The sequence below is a fragment of the Pagrus pagrus genome (genome assembly GCF_965226575.1).
Source record: "Pagrus pagrus genome assembly, chromosome: 16".
Taxonomy (NCBI): domain Eukaryota; kingdom Metazoa; phylum Chordata; class Actinopteri; order Spariformes; family Sparidae; genus Pagrus; species Pagrus pagrus.
In genome coordinates this window covers 23,041,312-23,055,624 of record NC_140200.1, presented here as the reverse complement: position 1 = coordinate 23,055,624, position 14,313 = coordinate 23,041,312, and the positions used below count along the sequence as shown (strand labels likewise).

The 14,313-nt window shown below is 39.6% G+C and overlaps 1 protein-coding gene across 6 annotated transcripts in view; it reads right to left on the bottom strand.

Moving 5' to 3' along the window:
* The window catches only part of LOC311271528 (unconventional myosin-VI), a 147,481-nt gene that overhangs the window by 20,559 nt on the left and 112,609 nt on the right, over nt 1–14,313 (bottom strand). For 2 of the 6 annotated variants that reach the window (XM_084377243.1, XM_084377244.1), the window contains exons 27-31: nt 11,581–11,659; nt 3,816–3,976; nt 3,353–3,388; nt 2,055–2,090; nt 675–713 (exon numbers count right to left, since the gene is read on the bottom strand). In XM_084377243.1, coding sequence (XP_084233369.1) covers nt 675–713; nt 2,055–2,090; nt 3,353–3,388; nt 3,816–3,976; nt 11,581–11,659 — 351 coding nt within the window. The remainder of the gene's footprint in view (nt 1–674; nt 714–2,054; nt 2,091–3,352; nt 3,389–3,815; nt 3,977–11,580; nt 11,660–14,313) is intronic. The other 4 variants (XM_084377247.1, XM_084377248.1, XM_084377245.1 and 1 more) reach the window with 3 other exon arrangements.

The following is a 14,313-nucleotide window of genomic DNA, read 5'->3' as shown; positions in this document are numbered from 1 at the left end:
CTTTTCATGCTCTATCAAGAAATATTGATCAGGCTTTTCAAGTGTCACCACTCGTGATGACAGTGGAAACACTGTTCGCTTCATCATTACAGTAAATAACAGACTTCTGTTCACATTACTTGTCGTGTTGATTGCATTTTTTTTCTGCATTCCAACAACAACAAAGTGAGAAAACATCAAAAGCGGCAACGCCAAATCATCCTTTCTGCTTTTTGAATTCATTAAAGTTCCAGATCGCAGCTGTGAAAGAATTAAATGACTTGAAACCAGGTGTTCTCTGAGTTTAGACCCAGAAGCAGCTAAAACATCTACACTGGAGGAGCCGAGTAAAAAAAACAACAGCTAAAATGTGATTTAACAAGCAGGTGCTTCACCTGCAAAGGTCATCAGGGCTGCAGCTCGACTGAGAGGATTCATGAGGAAAAGTGTGGAGCAGGAAAGGTTCAAGATAAACAAGAAAACAATCAGTAACCTTCAGTGGATCTTGAAATGTTATTGAGGGAATTAACCCTGTTTAATCAGAATTCGTGCATTAGATTTTGATCGTCCAAACAAAATCAACTCTTCAGGAGGATTTCCGCATCACAAATTCTTGTTTTAATCAGAAATTGGTCGATCTCGAGATTGATTGTGGAGATTTTCACTGAAGACGGGTCAGAACGGTTTCTACCCACCGAGCCAGAAGTTCAGTCATTTCCTTCGCCATTTCTTCCCTAAAAAGCATGACGGTTCCAATTTGAAAAAGTTAGTATCTTGTGGTGGTGTATTGTTTTTTTTTAACAACCAAATTTACACAGAAATAGCGACAGCAGATAAATAACACGGGGAACAAGGATGTAGACGTTTAAGGAAAAAGTAGAAGAGGACAGGGAGAACAAACAACAGAAATGGTAGGGATGGGCACTAGCAAAAATGCTATTCGACAGTCACCGGAACTATTGGACCATTATTCGTTTATTCTCAGATCTGCCTTAGCATATAGCGGCACAGGCTTAACCGGACCTAGGGCAGAGAAGACCATGCACACGCATTTTACCGGAGCCTGGTAATAACGCAATGCCATGTTGTATGCTATTATTTCCAGGCGCTGGTAAAAACACAGGAAAAAATGTATTCGTTTTTTTCTAGTTTAACGACTATTTGAATATTCAAAAATCATGACCCATCCCTGATATCTGGAGGAGAAGAGTGGCTAACAGGTAAAAAGGAAGATGAACAACTGTAGACAAGAAAACACTCTTAGAGACGTATACAAATTCATACTGTATATCACTTATTTTCAACAGAAAATAGATATTGAGTTCTCGTTCTTGGTGTGGACGGCCCTCAACTCTGGACCACAGGGCTGATATGACTGAACATGTTTAAATAGTTTAAATATTGTTATTTTGTCATATTCTGTCTATAAATAGTTTCATCTTGTTTGGAAATTCATTTGTACTTGGTCAAGAATAAAACTGAATATGCGTTCCCTTTGACAATGTTTTGCTTCCTGCCTCATGACCGCAGTTGTCTTTTCAGTCAGTTTGTCGAGAAAACATTCAAACGCTGCAGTGATATTTGTAATGACTCACTATCGAGTGAAGGAAAAAAAACATTTTACAGAAAAAGAGGACTGTAAAATTGGAACCACCTGGTGTATAAAGTACCACGATGCACCACTCCAGCGTCCTCAGAGTGTGTAACAGTGTAATGTGGACGCTACTACAGCTGACTCATGACGTGAAGCATCCATTTCAACTTTCAGAGTGACTTTGTATGTGGGTCGCTTCAGGCTAAGTGCAGGGAGAAGTGCGAGGGAGGCTGTCGGGCTGAGGCCTCTGAACTGATGAAAACTGAAGCCAGAAACCGAGCACGGAGTACTTTAACATCTCAGGATGCATCAGTGAACTGGTTCACACTCTCACTGCTCGTGTTCCCAAACAGATGGTGCAAAGCACGGCAGACTAACGCTGGAGTGCATCTGATTTATGCAGCCACTCTAAATATAAAAACAAATGTACAAGGCAGTGTGGTGAATGTGTTTGGTGTGTTAGTACTGAGAGGAAACCTACATGGTCAAGCTCTTGAGTTTTGTGGTTCCAGCAGTGCTGTGAAAAGAGGATTAGAGGATTATAAGACGCAGCAGCACTGAACAATATAACAAACCAATCATGAGGAGGAAAGGTGATTCCTTTCCCCCGCCACTCATCAGGAAGTGATTCTCCTTCCAAACTCTGATCAGAGGACATGGCACCAATTTATCAAACTGCTGAGAGTCACATTAATAAAATCTTTTATCGTCAGTCTTTTGATTTAAAAATTGTTTAAATCACTCAGGTTGATTAAAAGTCGTCTGTTAGGCTCCAGTACAGAGACCAGAATCTGAGACATCATATGTTGCATCAGTCATTAAGAACTAAGCACTGCTGTATAGAGTGCTGCAGGACCTGAGAATAAGTTGGCATTTTTGCATTTCCGGTTGCCTCGTCTTGTAGTCGATGGGTTTTTGGTAAGACGCTTGAAATAAAGCTGAAGAGATTTTTTTACAGTTTGATTCTATGACTTAAAAAACAGTAGGGTCCAACAGTCTGAGACAAGATATTCTATTTTTCATTTGCTTTGAATATAATACTATATTTTTTTCATTACAAATGATTATATATGATATAAATGTGTTTTGGTATTCGTCGTTTGCTTTAATGACTACAGCTGGCATGGACTACACAAGTTTGTGTTTAAACGTGTTTACATGAATTCAACTTTTAGGAAAACAATTGTTGTTGCATTGTTTATCTTTAAGGAATTATTTGGACAGACTCAATATTGTGCTTATAATTTACAGTGTGGCTCTACATTGATAAGTAACTCTGAGACTTATATCACTGAAGAGCCACACTGTAAATTATATTATATTATTTTACAGGTGACTCCTTGTTGTAAGAATTAATGGTTAAATAAATGTGTATTTTCACTATTAGCAAAGAACATTTTCACTCCTCAGTCGACTCTTTGGGAGAGGATTTTATGGTTTAATCATCAGCAGTTTGATAAAAACGAGCCCTGATCATGTTTCTGGTGGATGACAATCACGTTGGTGCCAGAATTAAAAACTGGTGCTATTTACTTTGGTCAAATGAGGAAAAACAAAAATTCTTCTGTTTAAAATAAATAAAACTAAAGAAACAAAAGTGTTTTCTATTGAACTCGTGCCACTGTTAGTTGCATTGAGGAACAGGGGTTTTGTGCTCGGCTGGCAGATTGTTACAGCATGCAGGGTTGGCAGGTTGGTTGGTGGGTTGGTTATGGTTTGAAAGGTCAAAGGCAGGAGGGACCGGGGAATAAATTAAAGGTTTAAGTCGCTGGGTCTTACGCTCTCTCTGGGGACGATGGAACTGAGGAGCCATTACTGGGAGGAAGAAAACAGAAAACAAAGAAGAAGAAGATGGTTAAACACAGGATTGAATGGAGATGATGGTTTCTCTCCAGTTCCATTTGGAGTCTGAGATGAATTTTAAAAACAGGAGCAAAGAGTTGGACAGAAACTTCACGTCTAAATGTCAAACTCTTTCCCGTGTTGACATATTGTGATGTATTATCAATAGTTTGTTTGGGCTTCAGGATCATGAAACATTCAGTGTTTTTCAATCAGGATGTGAACGCTGAAGCATCAAAGCTCCTTCTGAATGATTAGTTTGACTTTGTCCTGTCAAACCAAATACTTTGGTTGTTTCCTGACTTTATAATGAGGCTACTTTGGCTTCTCTCTAAACATCTTAAAACATAACAAACTTAAAGATGAGGCTACAGTGAAACGTGGCGGTAGTGTTGGTTACCTGCGCAGGCCCGAGTCGATCGTCACCTCCTCGGGGATGAGCTCGGACTCGCTCTGAGCGATCCTCAGCGCCAGCTCGCGGTCCCTCCTCTCCTGCTCCAGGACGGCCTGCCGAGACGCCTCCTCCTCCCGCTCCGCCTCCAGCTGCAGCTCCATCTCAATCTAAACACACATTTCATGAACAATTTCACATTTCCTTATGTACTGTTGTCCAGCTGCAGTGTCTGTGCTGCTGTTAACATATTTTTATGAGTAGAAGTGTTGAAGTTTACTGCTGCATTTGTTTTCTAATTACCATCTGCAGGTATAAAATATCTGTCAGATACCTTGAGCTGCATTCAAATGTAAGGCTCCAGGGTGGTAACTTTAAAGCATGTTTACCAATTCTGTTTTACAAGGCAGTGTTTTACAAATGTCAGATATCTGCAGCTGTAATGCACCACAAGTGGTTTCATTCCAATCAAAGTTAATCACCGGCTACATTTGCAAGCAATGTTCTGGGTTGTGTGTTTTGAGACACAAAGACCATATTCATATGGCAGCTCAGGGCACGGATCTAACAATTAAAATCTGGACACACTTTCGAAGGCAATGAAAACTGCTCAGTGGTGTGTGAAGCCAAAAAAGCTTGATTTCCCAGGTATAAAATTGTGGGGTATGTGCACTTCAGACTTTCGCTGAACGAGCCAGCTAACTCCCAGTTTAGCGCCTGGCTAACTTGATAAAATAATTTAATCTTGTGGCTCCTCTAGACTTTCCACATGTTATTAGACTGAATGGCTCACAGGCGTTGTGATGTCAACAAAAATGTAACCATTCTTTACACGCTTCTTTGGAAATGTAAGCTCATGGGAAAAACTCTTTTTGGGCCCCTGTGCATCATTAGCTAACGTTAGCATTCAACCACCTCCTAGATTACATGACAGTTTGATAGTGTGACATGATAGGAAAGGCTTAAATTAACTCAAACAATGCACATCTTGTAAACATTTAATTCAACATACCGGATGTAATGAAATGCTTATTATATTGTATGTATTTATGAAGCAAAGAACTCAAAGATTCTCTTCTTCCCTCCGTTTCAAATCTTCTGTTTTCTTCTGCTGATCCAACAAAAATAACATTTTGAAGATGTTACTTTGGGACATTTTTTTTTATCATTTTCTGACTTTAATTCAGTTTATTTGAAGTCCAATCAATAGATTGATTAATAATAAAATAATCAGATGAGGACACACTAACACTAGATTTCTGTTCAAGCACGTACACACATAATAATCAAAGCTAGCTGAGACGATGCAGCAGCAGTGGAAACAGTTACTTGTTTGTATTCATGAAAGCAGAAAACTCTGAATCGATGCGGCAACATGAACACACCATCGCCCTTCAACCCTCCTGCAAACAGAGCAGCCGGGGGGGATAACTTCATCTCCTCCGTCCTGCTCATTAAAGGCAGAGCGTGTGAAGGGCTGGGCTAACCTGGATGATTAATGCTCCTGTTTCCACCTTTCTTCATCAAACAACTTTTACATGTCCAACGGCTCCTTGACCGACTCAGGGAGGGCACGAGGAGCTGAAGGTTGTCACTTCATTACCTCAAGTTCATCTTTATTTGAAACAACGGAGAATGATACTGGATAATTTGTTGTTATAACTTGTTCTTAATCATACAGTTTCTGTTCTTAGTCCTTAACAGTGAACGATCAAGGTTGTTCAAGAGTGTCTACAAGTATCAGACACTTACATTTAATGCCTCTGAAGATTTCAAATAATTTTGGAACGTAATAGTAATATAATAGTTTAAACCAATGATGCTTTTTTTAATTCAAATATTAAGTAAGTATAAAGTTATGTAGTGTATACTGTATGAGGCCCTGCGCAGAGGGAGGTTTTATATAGCAAAATTGTTATTAGAATGTGTTAGCTAAGTACACAACTCATCAAAATACATGACAAAGGTCTCGTCGCTTTAAGACATTTTATTGCGGATATGTTTAATATTAACTCTAAGATATAATGTTTGTGACAATTAAAGATTCAACATGTAAGATTTTGCCATTCAAATATCTAAAAATGATGAAACCTGTGTTCTATATGTTGTTGAGTTGTGTTCTTACATTATCCATACATTAAATCAAATGTTTCCAACAATGTTCAAAGCACATAAATCCACTTGTTTACTTAAAGTAACGGTGCATTTCATTTGGTCACCTGTTGCTATAACTTCCAGTACAGAGTCAGAAAGTGAGGAAGGAAGTCGGAGAACGAGACTAAATGTAATGTGCCTGAGTCACATCAGATTGATTTTCATCTGCGATGGTGGTTGTTTAATGATGTGCTCACCATCAATGATCATAACTAGCTATTCTCCCTAAACAGCAAGATTACTTTACTGTACATTGGCTCTTCTTTTCCCCCTCTCCTCTCTGTAACGTTACATTCATGAAGTAAAGTACATTTCCCCTCCAGCTCCAGGCAGCAGTCAACATTACAGAACATAAACACCCGACAATGGAGGTCACCTCCGTGGATCACTGCTGCAGTCAGGTTGATAAACAGGGGTGAAGATAAATCCACTTTTTAATCCCAAAAGATAAAAACTAATCTCTGAGCTCTCCTCCCGTCGGTAAACAGCTCTGGATCAGAGCAGAACCTGAGGAGTCCGGCTCTGCCCCCCAGACAACACTCGGGCTACGTGTTGCACTCATAGGACTTTTGATGGTCACACCATCACCACAGAGCTATTGTTGCTTTTCTCTCTTGTAAAAACTTGGTGCCTTTATTACCCACAATGCAACTCAAACAGCAACAGTTCAGTCAGAACCTGCTATAGTGACATGGAGCAGCTACACTGACAGGTCTGGTCAGCTCACTTCTTTTTAACTCCACACCAACAGATTTGTATCAACGTTTTGTCTCAACCGACGCAGACTTGAGTGACATCATCTAAGGACATTTATCAGACTTCACACAGCTCCGGCTGGAGACACCAAAGGCTTTATACTACCATGTTCACATGTGCAGTAAAACCTGGGATTTGCAACATGAGATAATCTCCTTTCATGTTCACTTTGACACGTTTTAGTCATAAAACAAAATGTCCGACTCATGCCTGAGCATGTGAAGCCCCTGAATGATTCAAATGTATCTGCAATCAGAATGAAAATCATTTGGAAACAGGTTCCTGGACTGACAGTATTACCATCTTGGATCAGCAGTAGTCAGTAACCACGATGGATCGGCTGATTTAGCAGCAGAATCATGCCTTTGTTTCACTGAGAGCACTTGTAGCCCGATGCTTCAGAGTTCCCCGGTTCAAGTGCAATTGAAATAAAAACTCCTTTGTTCCCCGTGCAATAACCCTGCTTAATTTGCACATGTAATATAGTTTTTTAGAGATTTTTGTGTTGTCCTATTGTCTGTATATTCAATGAACGAGAAACATTTTTGTATTGTTTGCTTTTGTTCTTGAATTTGCGCGTTTTTTATCTTGTGCCCTTGACTGTAAATCAAGTTTATCATCTGGGATAATAAAATGACTGAACTGAAGTGAACTGGACTGATGCTTTACAATCAGTATCAATATGGATATGAACTCGGGCGATCATGTAGTAAATGTCACCTCCAAATGCTTCCCATCATATTTTGGATCATAACTATGACCGCATGGATAAGAGAGAAATAAAACTCTGACAGCTCACAGTGTCACCTCCTCTCCCTATATCCTGAGCCCTGTTAGATTCTGCAGAGAGACTCATGAATATTTAGAGCAGAGCGAACGTGCTGAGAAGCCCAACAGACTGTGAGCTGGTGGAAGTGAAGGAGATTTGCGGGGAACCCAGCCCGGGGCTTCAGGCCCCCGGCCAGCAGCTTTGATCTGAACGGCCGCCACTCGCCACTAAAATCTGCACTTGATCTGGGCCGGGTCGATGCTCGGGGGAACCACAGGAACCAGCCGCCACCGCAACAGATGGGCAGGACGGAGACGCGCTGGATGATAAACATAAAACTGAGTGGACTGTGAAGCTGCTATCTCTCCGTCACACACACAAGGGCACACACACACACACACACACACACACACACACACACACACACACACACACACACACACACACACACACACACACACACACACACACACACACACACACACACGAAGCAAGACATCGGCATTTGTAAACAGCAGGACTGATGCATCTGCTGCTGAACATTCCCAGCTGCATACATCCTGACACTTCTTTACATTAAAAACAACAACAGAATATTGATGAATCTGCTCACACAAACACAAACACACATCAACACAGCATTGTGTGAATGTTCTTAAAGGGACAGTTCACCCAATAATCAAAGCCTGTAGTGCTGTTTATACATTTTTTGGTGTGAGTTGCAGAGTTTTCCCTTCTCTCCAGTATAAATGAATTAGATGGCACCCAACTTCCAATACAATAGAAAAACTCAACAGCAATGTCTCTTTCCATAAATCAAGACCTCATTGCTCAAGATAATCCACAGACCTTGTTGAGAGCAGCTTTGTGTAGGATCAATTTTCTTTCCGAATCACTCCGCAGAAGGAAGAGTGCAGCTACTCAACTGAAGTGGCTGGGGACTAAAAAAACTCCATAAAGGTTTAATCCAAGTCTCTGAAAGCCCAGAGATCCCAAACTGATCTGAAAAGACGTTATTTAGTATTTATGTTATTTAGCTCATGCACCCACCTCAGACGGGATGTGGCTAACACTTAGCTTAGCAGCTACACTGACTGAATCTTCATTTATCCCGTCGACGATCAATACAAACAGTTTTGATAGTATTGAGATATCTGCCTCCAGCCCAAAACAACAGACATTTTAGAGACAGTGTCCCTGTTAACTTGGACTATCCACATAACACACTGGCTGTGTCTAAAACTACCTCTGTCTACATCCAGACCAAAAAACAACAAAGTCATGATCTTTACTTCATATGGTATAATATTTAAACCGGTCCTCACAAAAATAGAATAAGAAGCCACTCACACAGCCCAACAAAGACAGAGAGAGCCATTAGAGTGTGTGATGGGAAGAGATAAAGTTTGGCCATGTTCCTGCCTGAACAGCTAGACGTGGATTAGAGGCAAGCGGCACTGCACAGAAAGGATTTCAGGGCTTCGAGTCAAAGACAAATCTGTGGGGACGGGAACATGAACGAAGTAAAAACCAAAACACTTGTTCTGTTTTTACTCTCATCTCTTAATGCTCACAATGACCCAAAGTCCCACCGCTGACTTTTTGACTGACTGCTTAAACTGGAATAAGATTATCTGCAGTGGAGGAGGAAATATTCAGAGTTATTTCTACTTAAGTAAAAGGAAAAATACCTCAATTTGTACCTCAATTCTGTTAACAGCTAAAGTCATTGCAACCGTACTAAGGTAAAAGTATGCAGGTATGAACAGCAAAATGTACAAGTACTACAATAAAGCGTTATAACTATGACATTAAAGTACTCAATACACCAAAAAGAGCTCTTTCAGTGCCATATTTAGGTACTCTTGGATTTTTATTATTATTGACAAAGCATAATTTAGAGAGAGTCGGTGCAGATCCAGACCTTAAGGAGGAATAAACACCTGGAAGCACATCAGATTCTGCTCATCCAGTGTCGTTTCCCGACAGAAGGAGAGCGCAGAGATTATTTCTTAATTTTTGGGATTAAAAAGTCGATCCATCTTCAATCTTGTTAATCAACCTGACTGGAGCTGGAGGGAAAATGAACTTTACTTCATGAACGTAACATCACAGAGAGGAGAGGGAAAAAGAAGAGAAAGAGCCAGAGTTTCTGCTGAGTGCTGAGTTCAGTCAGAGGTTGACCTGAATTCAGTGCGTCCCGTTTGTACAGGAAAGGAATCTAATACACCATTAAACAACCACCATTGCTGATGAAAATCTTTGTGACTCAGGCACAAACGTTCACCGACGAGTTAATGTTTTAAAGTTTTATTCATGTTACGTCTAGTCTCACTCTCCGCTCCCTGAAGTTATAGCGACAGGTGAGAAATGAAACCGTTACCTTGAGTAAACTTGTGGATTTGTCTGATTTCAGCAGATTCTCTTTATACTGTTGAAGAACTGTGGACTCACTGATTATACAAAGTTTTCTTAAAGCACACAGAACTCAAGTTTCATCAAACCTGCTCTACAACTTTACACTTGGCCAGAAACTCCTTATTTTATTAAATTACTTAATATTTACTCAATATTGAATGATATGTACTTAATGTACTTTCTATTCTTCTGCTAACAGCTCATTTCTGTCTGTTTGACTGGTAAGAGAGATCCCTCTCTGTTCATTTTCTTGAGGTTTCTTCCTTTTATGCGCATTATAATGTGTTATGTGTTTAAGGAAATTGGATGTCGGATCTCACTCGTTAATACACAAACTCTGTAACAACTTGGAACACATCATTTTATGCATGAAGTGAAGCCTGAACTGCCCACATCAAGAGAGGAGAGGGCGATCAGAGAGACGGACGACCATCACAGGCACAGGGGGACGTCGGATTTGTAAATAGACCTATTTTCCATCTAATGTGCCCCGACACCAAGAGCTTTGCCCTGAGAGCTTTACATTTTGACATGATAATGACTTATTTTTTTGTTTGTAACATGCAAGTAAAATCTATTTCCCTGCTGGTCTGTAGACAGCGCAGGTATCCCAACAGTTTGACAAACATTTTTACTCAAAATTCACACTTCATCTGAGAGTCACAACTCAGTCTATACTGAACACACAGACATGATACACGTATTTTTAGATTCAGTGTGAATTCTGTTTAGAAATCAAAGAAAAAAGAGGCCAATTTTAAAAAAAAAATGCAGAACTTGCCTTGGATTTGTCACATTTTAAGTATCAAAGTAAGTCAGTATTAGCTGTCTTGACATTCATGTTTACGCTGCAAACAGGTGCTGCTAGTAACTTATTCTGCATTTTTTTAATGAAGCCATATTGCCAAACTGCAAACAAATATAGGCAAAAACCAGGGGTCAAGATGCAGCCACACAGCAAACTCACTGAACTCCATGGCAACTTACACTTCCTGTTTTTACCCTCCAAAGCTTTATGGGAACTTTAGTTTTAAGAATAATAACATTACTGACAAAATCCATTAATATTAAATTTTTTCATGTTGCTCTATAAACCAATATTTTTTGACTGTATTAAGGCAGGATGCAGGAATGTTGTCCGAGAAGTGGCCCATGGAGTCGGACTTTGAAAACCCCTGCTCTAGAGACTCTGACCTTTGACCTAAACATCCTCTTCCTTCACATTTTGTCACCTTTTTGGTATAAAATACATTTATAATTTTATCTGTATTTCTCCACATGATGGGACCGCTCACCTCAGCTACACAGCTACACAGTTCTGTCCGGTTTGTTACACACATTTGGTTTGATTGTCAAAAAAATGCGGATGGTACAAAAAACTGTTAATTAAAGAATCTAAATGTGTTTGTTTGTATTTTCCCAGCACTTTGAACACGTTGCAGTAAATGTAACTTAATACCAATCAAGCTCCAGTGTTCTGAACTCTGACTTCCTGTGATAACTTACACCAAACACAAAGAGAGAAGATCAAGAGTTAGTCTGCTTGTTATTTAACACCTTTGTACTAAGCCCAGTCTTGTAAATCCATCCGGTGAACCATCTACAAACAGCTGCTGGGTTAACAAAACAAAGGGCTGCTGTCTGCAGGACGCCTGCAGCGACAGACCCGACACCCACCTGAATCCTCCTCTCCTCCTCCTCCCTCCTCTTCCTCTCCTCCTCTTCCTGCCTCCTCTTCACCTCCATCTCTGCTTTCCTGATGGAGAAAAAAAGATACAGAGGATGAGAAAAGAGCAAAGTTGGAAAGATAAAGAGACAAAGAAATAAAGTAAAAAACATGATGAACGGGAAGGAAAGACAGAAAGAAAGATTGATTAAGAGGAAGAAAAGGGGTAAAGGAAAAGAAATGCAGACGTATGTTGGAGCAGTGAAGGAGAATAGATTAAGAAGGCTAAGAGACAGAAACACAGACAGATTTATACAGATAGAAAAGATAGAAAAGGAAAGAAAGATGGAGGTAGAGGACGGTAAGACTAGTTTCCTCATAGATGCTGACGTCAGGCCTCTTCTTCTTCTCGAACTGGAAAAGTGTTTGACTCAGCATTTCTCCATTGGCAAAATTTATTTGAGTACATAAATGTACAATAAATACATGCAAGTTTAAACTATAGTTTTAGAACTTCCACATTCAGCAGACACAGAGCAGGATGATCATGCTATTGAAGTCATGTTTTGTGTCACCTGATGAATCTCAGTCCATTCTTCTCTCTCTTTTTGCTCTGTTTTTGGTCTCCACCACCTCCCGATGGAAATATTTGTCTCTTTAGCTGCTAAATCATCCTCTAAGTTCCTGCTTGTCTCTAACTGTCTTGTCTGCTGTTTGCTGCTCAGCTGGTAGTGAACAGTGGATTTATCAGAGCTTGTCTGATGAAAGCAACAACAGTAAATGTGAGCTAAAACCAAAACTATGAGTTCAAAGAAGCTAAAAAGACCCATTGAGCAGCAGTCACACCTTTCACATCGCACACAGTCAGTAGATCTTTTGCTGATTAGAGCAGCTTTAATACTAACTAATTATAGTGCTATCTTAATAGTACTTTGATAAAGGGCTGCTCCTAATGGTTTTTCTCATTTCTGATAATTCAAGTAATTATTTTCCTGATTATTTGGCGAGTCGTCTGGTCTTTAATCCAAAGATCGGGGAAAAAAATGTCCATAACTACTCCCTTGAGTCTAAGGTGATGCCATTAAATAACTTTTTTTATTCACCAAGTAATCCCAAACTAAAAGATTTTCATTTAACTGTCACATAAGGCAAATAGACAAAGGGAAAAAAATAAAATAATATTTGGCACAAACGATGGATCTCTTTGCTAAATCACAAAAAGAAGAAATATACTCCTGCGCCCTTCAGCTGCTCTTAAACTGTTTTCATCTTCTCACTCTTTGCCTTTTTATTTTTGTCGTGCGCCACAGAAGAGCTCTACAGCTCTGACACTTGCTCTTCTTACTACCGTCTGCCTGCACTCTCTGGTCATTGAGGAATTGGCGGTTACTCTGCTGCTTCACACTCTGCAAACTGCTCTGAATAGAAACCTCAGCCAAATGTCGAACAGAAACAATAACATCATGCTCTGTAGGCACAATGTTTGAAGCATTTCAAGCGTCAGGAGAGGAGTCTGCTGGGAGAAATTTCCATCGATGGGCAGGCTCTAACAAGTCCTATTAAATAATGTTTGGATTAAACCTGCACTATATCTGACTATATCCTATAAAACATGGTCTTACAGGGTCAGTGACTTTATCAAGGTCTTCTAACATGGCTCAGAGTGCCAACACTCTCATGACCTTCAGTCTGTGACCTTCAGCTTCATCTTGGGACTTCATAACTTGCCTGTGGAGGAGACTAAAGGGAAGAGAAAGTGGGCCATAAAATTTGGGCTGTCGCCTCTAATGTCTTATATTAGCGGGTAGTGGTATGTGACGAACACAATGGCCCCCATCAGTCCTCCTAAAAGACTTTCCATATCATTGAAGGAAGGGAGAAGCGTGGGGGTCAAACATGAGTGAGGAATATGCCTGCCACAATCTGGGCAGGAAATGAAATCTTGAGTGTAACCGTGAGCAGAGCAGAGCTTCCTTACATGGTGTCATGTATGGAATAGAGAAAGGAGATGTCAAGGAGAGCTGGAGAGGGCTTATTGACTAAACAAAGACAGAACACAGATTTTCTTCACTCTTGTGTGGTTTGTGTTGCTGTTGAACTGTATTGCATTTTCCAAATTGTTTAAGCTAGGTGTATCTAATAAACTGGTCACTGACTGTATGTCAGAGGGATCAAGTTTTATTTTCAAAGATATTACGGTCAAAGAAAGCTACTTCTATTTAGAGGACCTTTGTTTGCTTTGTTTCTTACACGACAAGAGAGTATGAAACTATGGAAACACATTTCTGCCAAAAAAAGAAAACAGATCCTGTAAGTCCTTATTTCCTCAAAATAATACCTAAATATCCCAAAATAATGACTTAATATCTTAAAATAATGGCTTAGAATTTGACTTATCATCCCAAATAAAGACTTACTATCTCAAAAATGATGACTTAATCCCAAATACGATTTGTTAACCCAAAATAATGACTCAGAATCTCAATCTAGTAATAATGACTTAGATAATAGAAACTATATTCAACAACGATTTAGATCCCCAAAATAATGTCTTTGTAACTGGATATAACTTAAAATAATAACTTATAATGACTTGATCTCAAAATAATTGGTGTTTTGGAATAATGACTTCCTATTTCTGTCTCAAAATATTGACTCTGTGTTCCAAGATTATAACTTAGTAACTTAAGATGTTTTGGAGGAATTGCTTAATATCAAAATAAATGCCCTATGACAGTGTCACC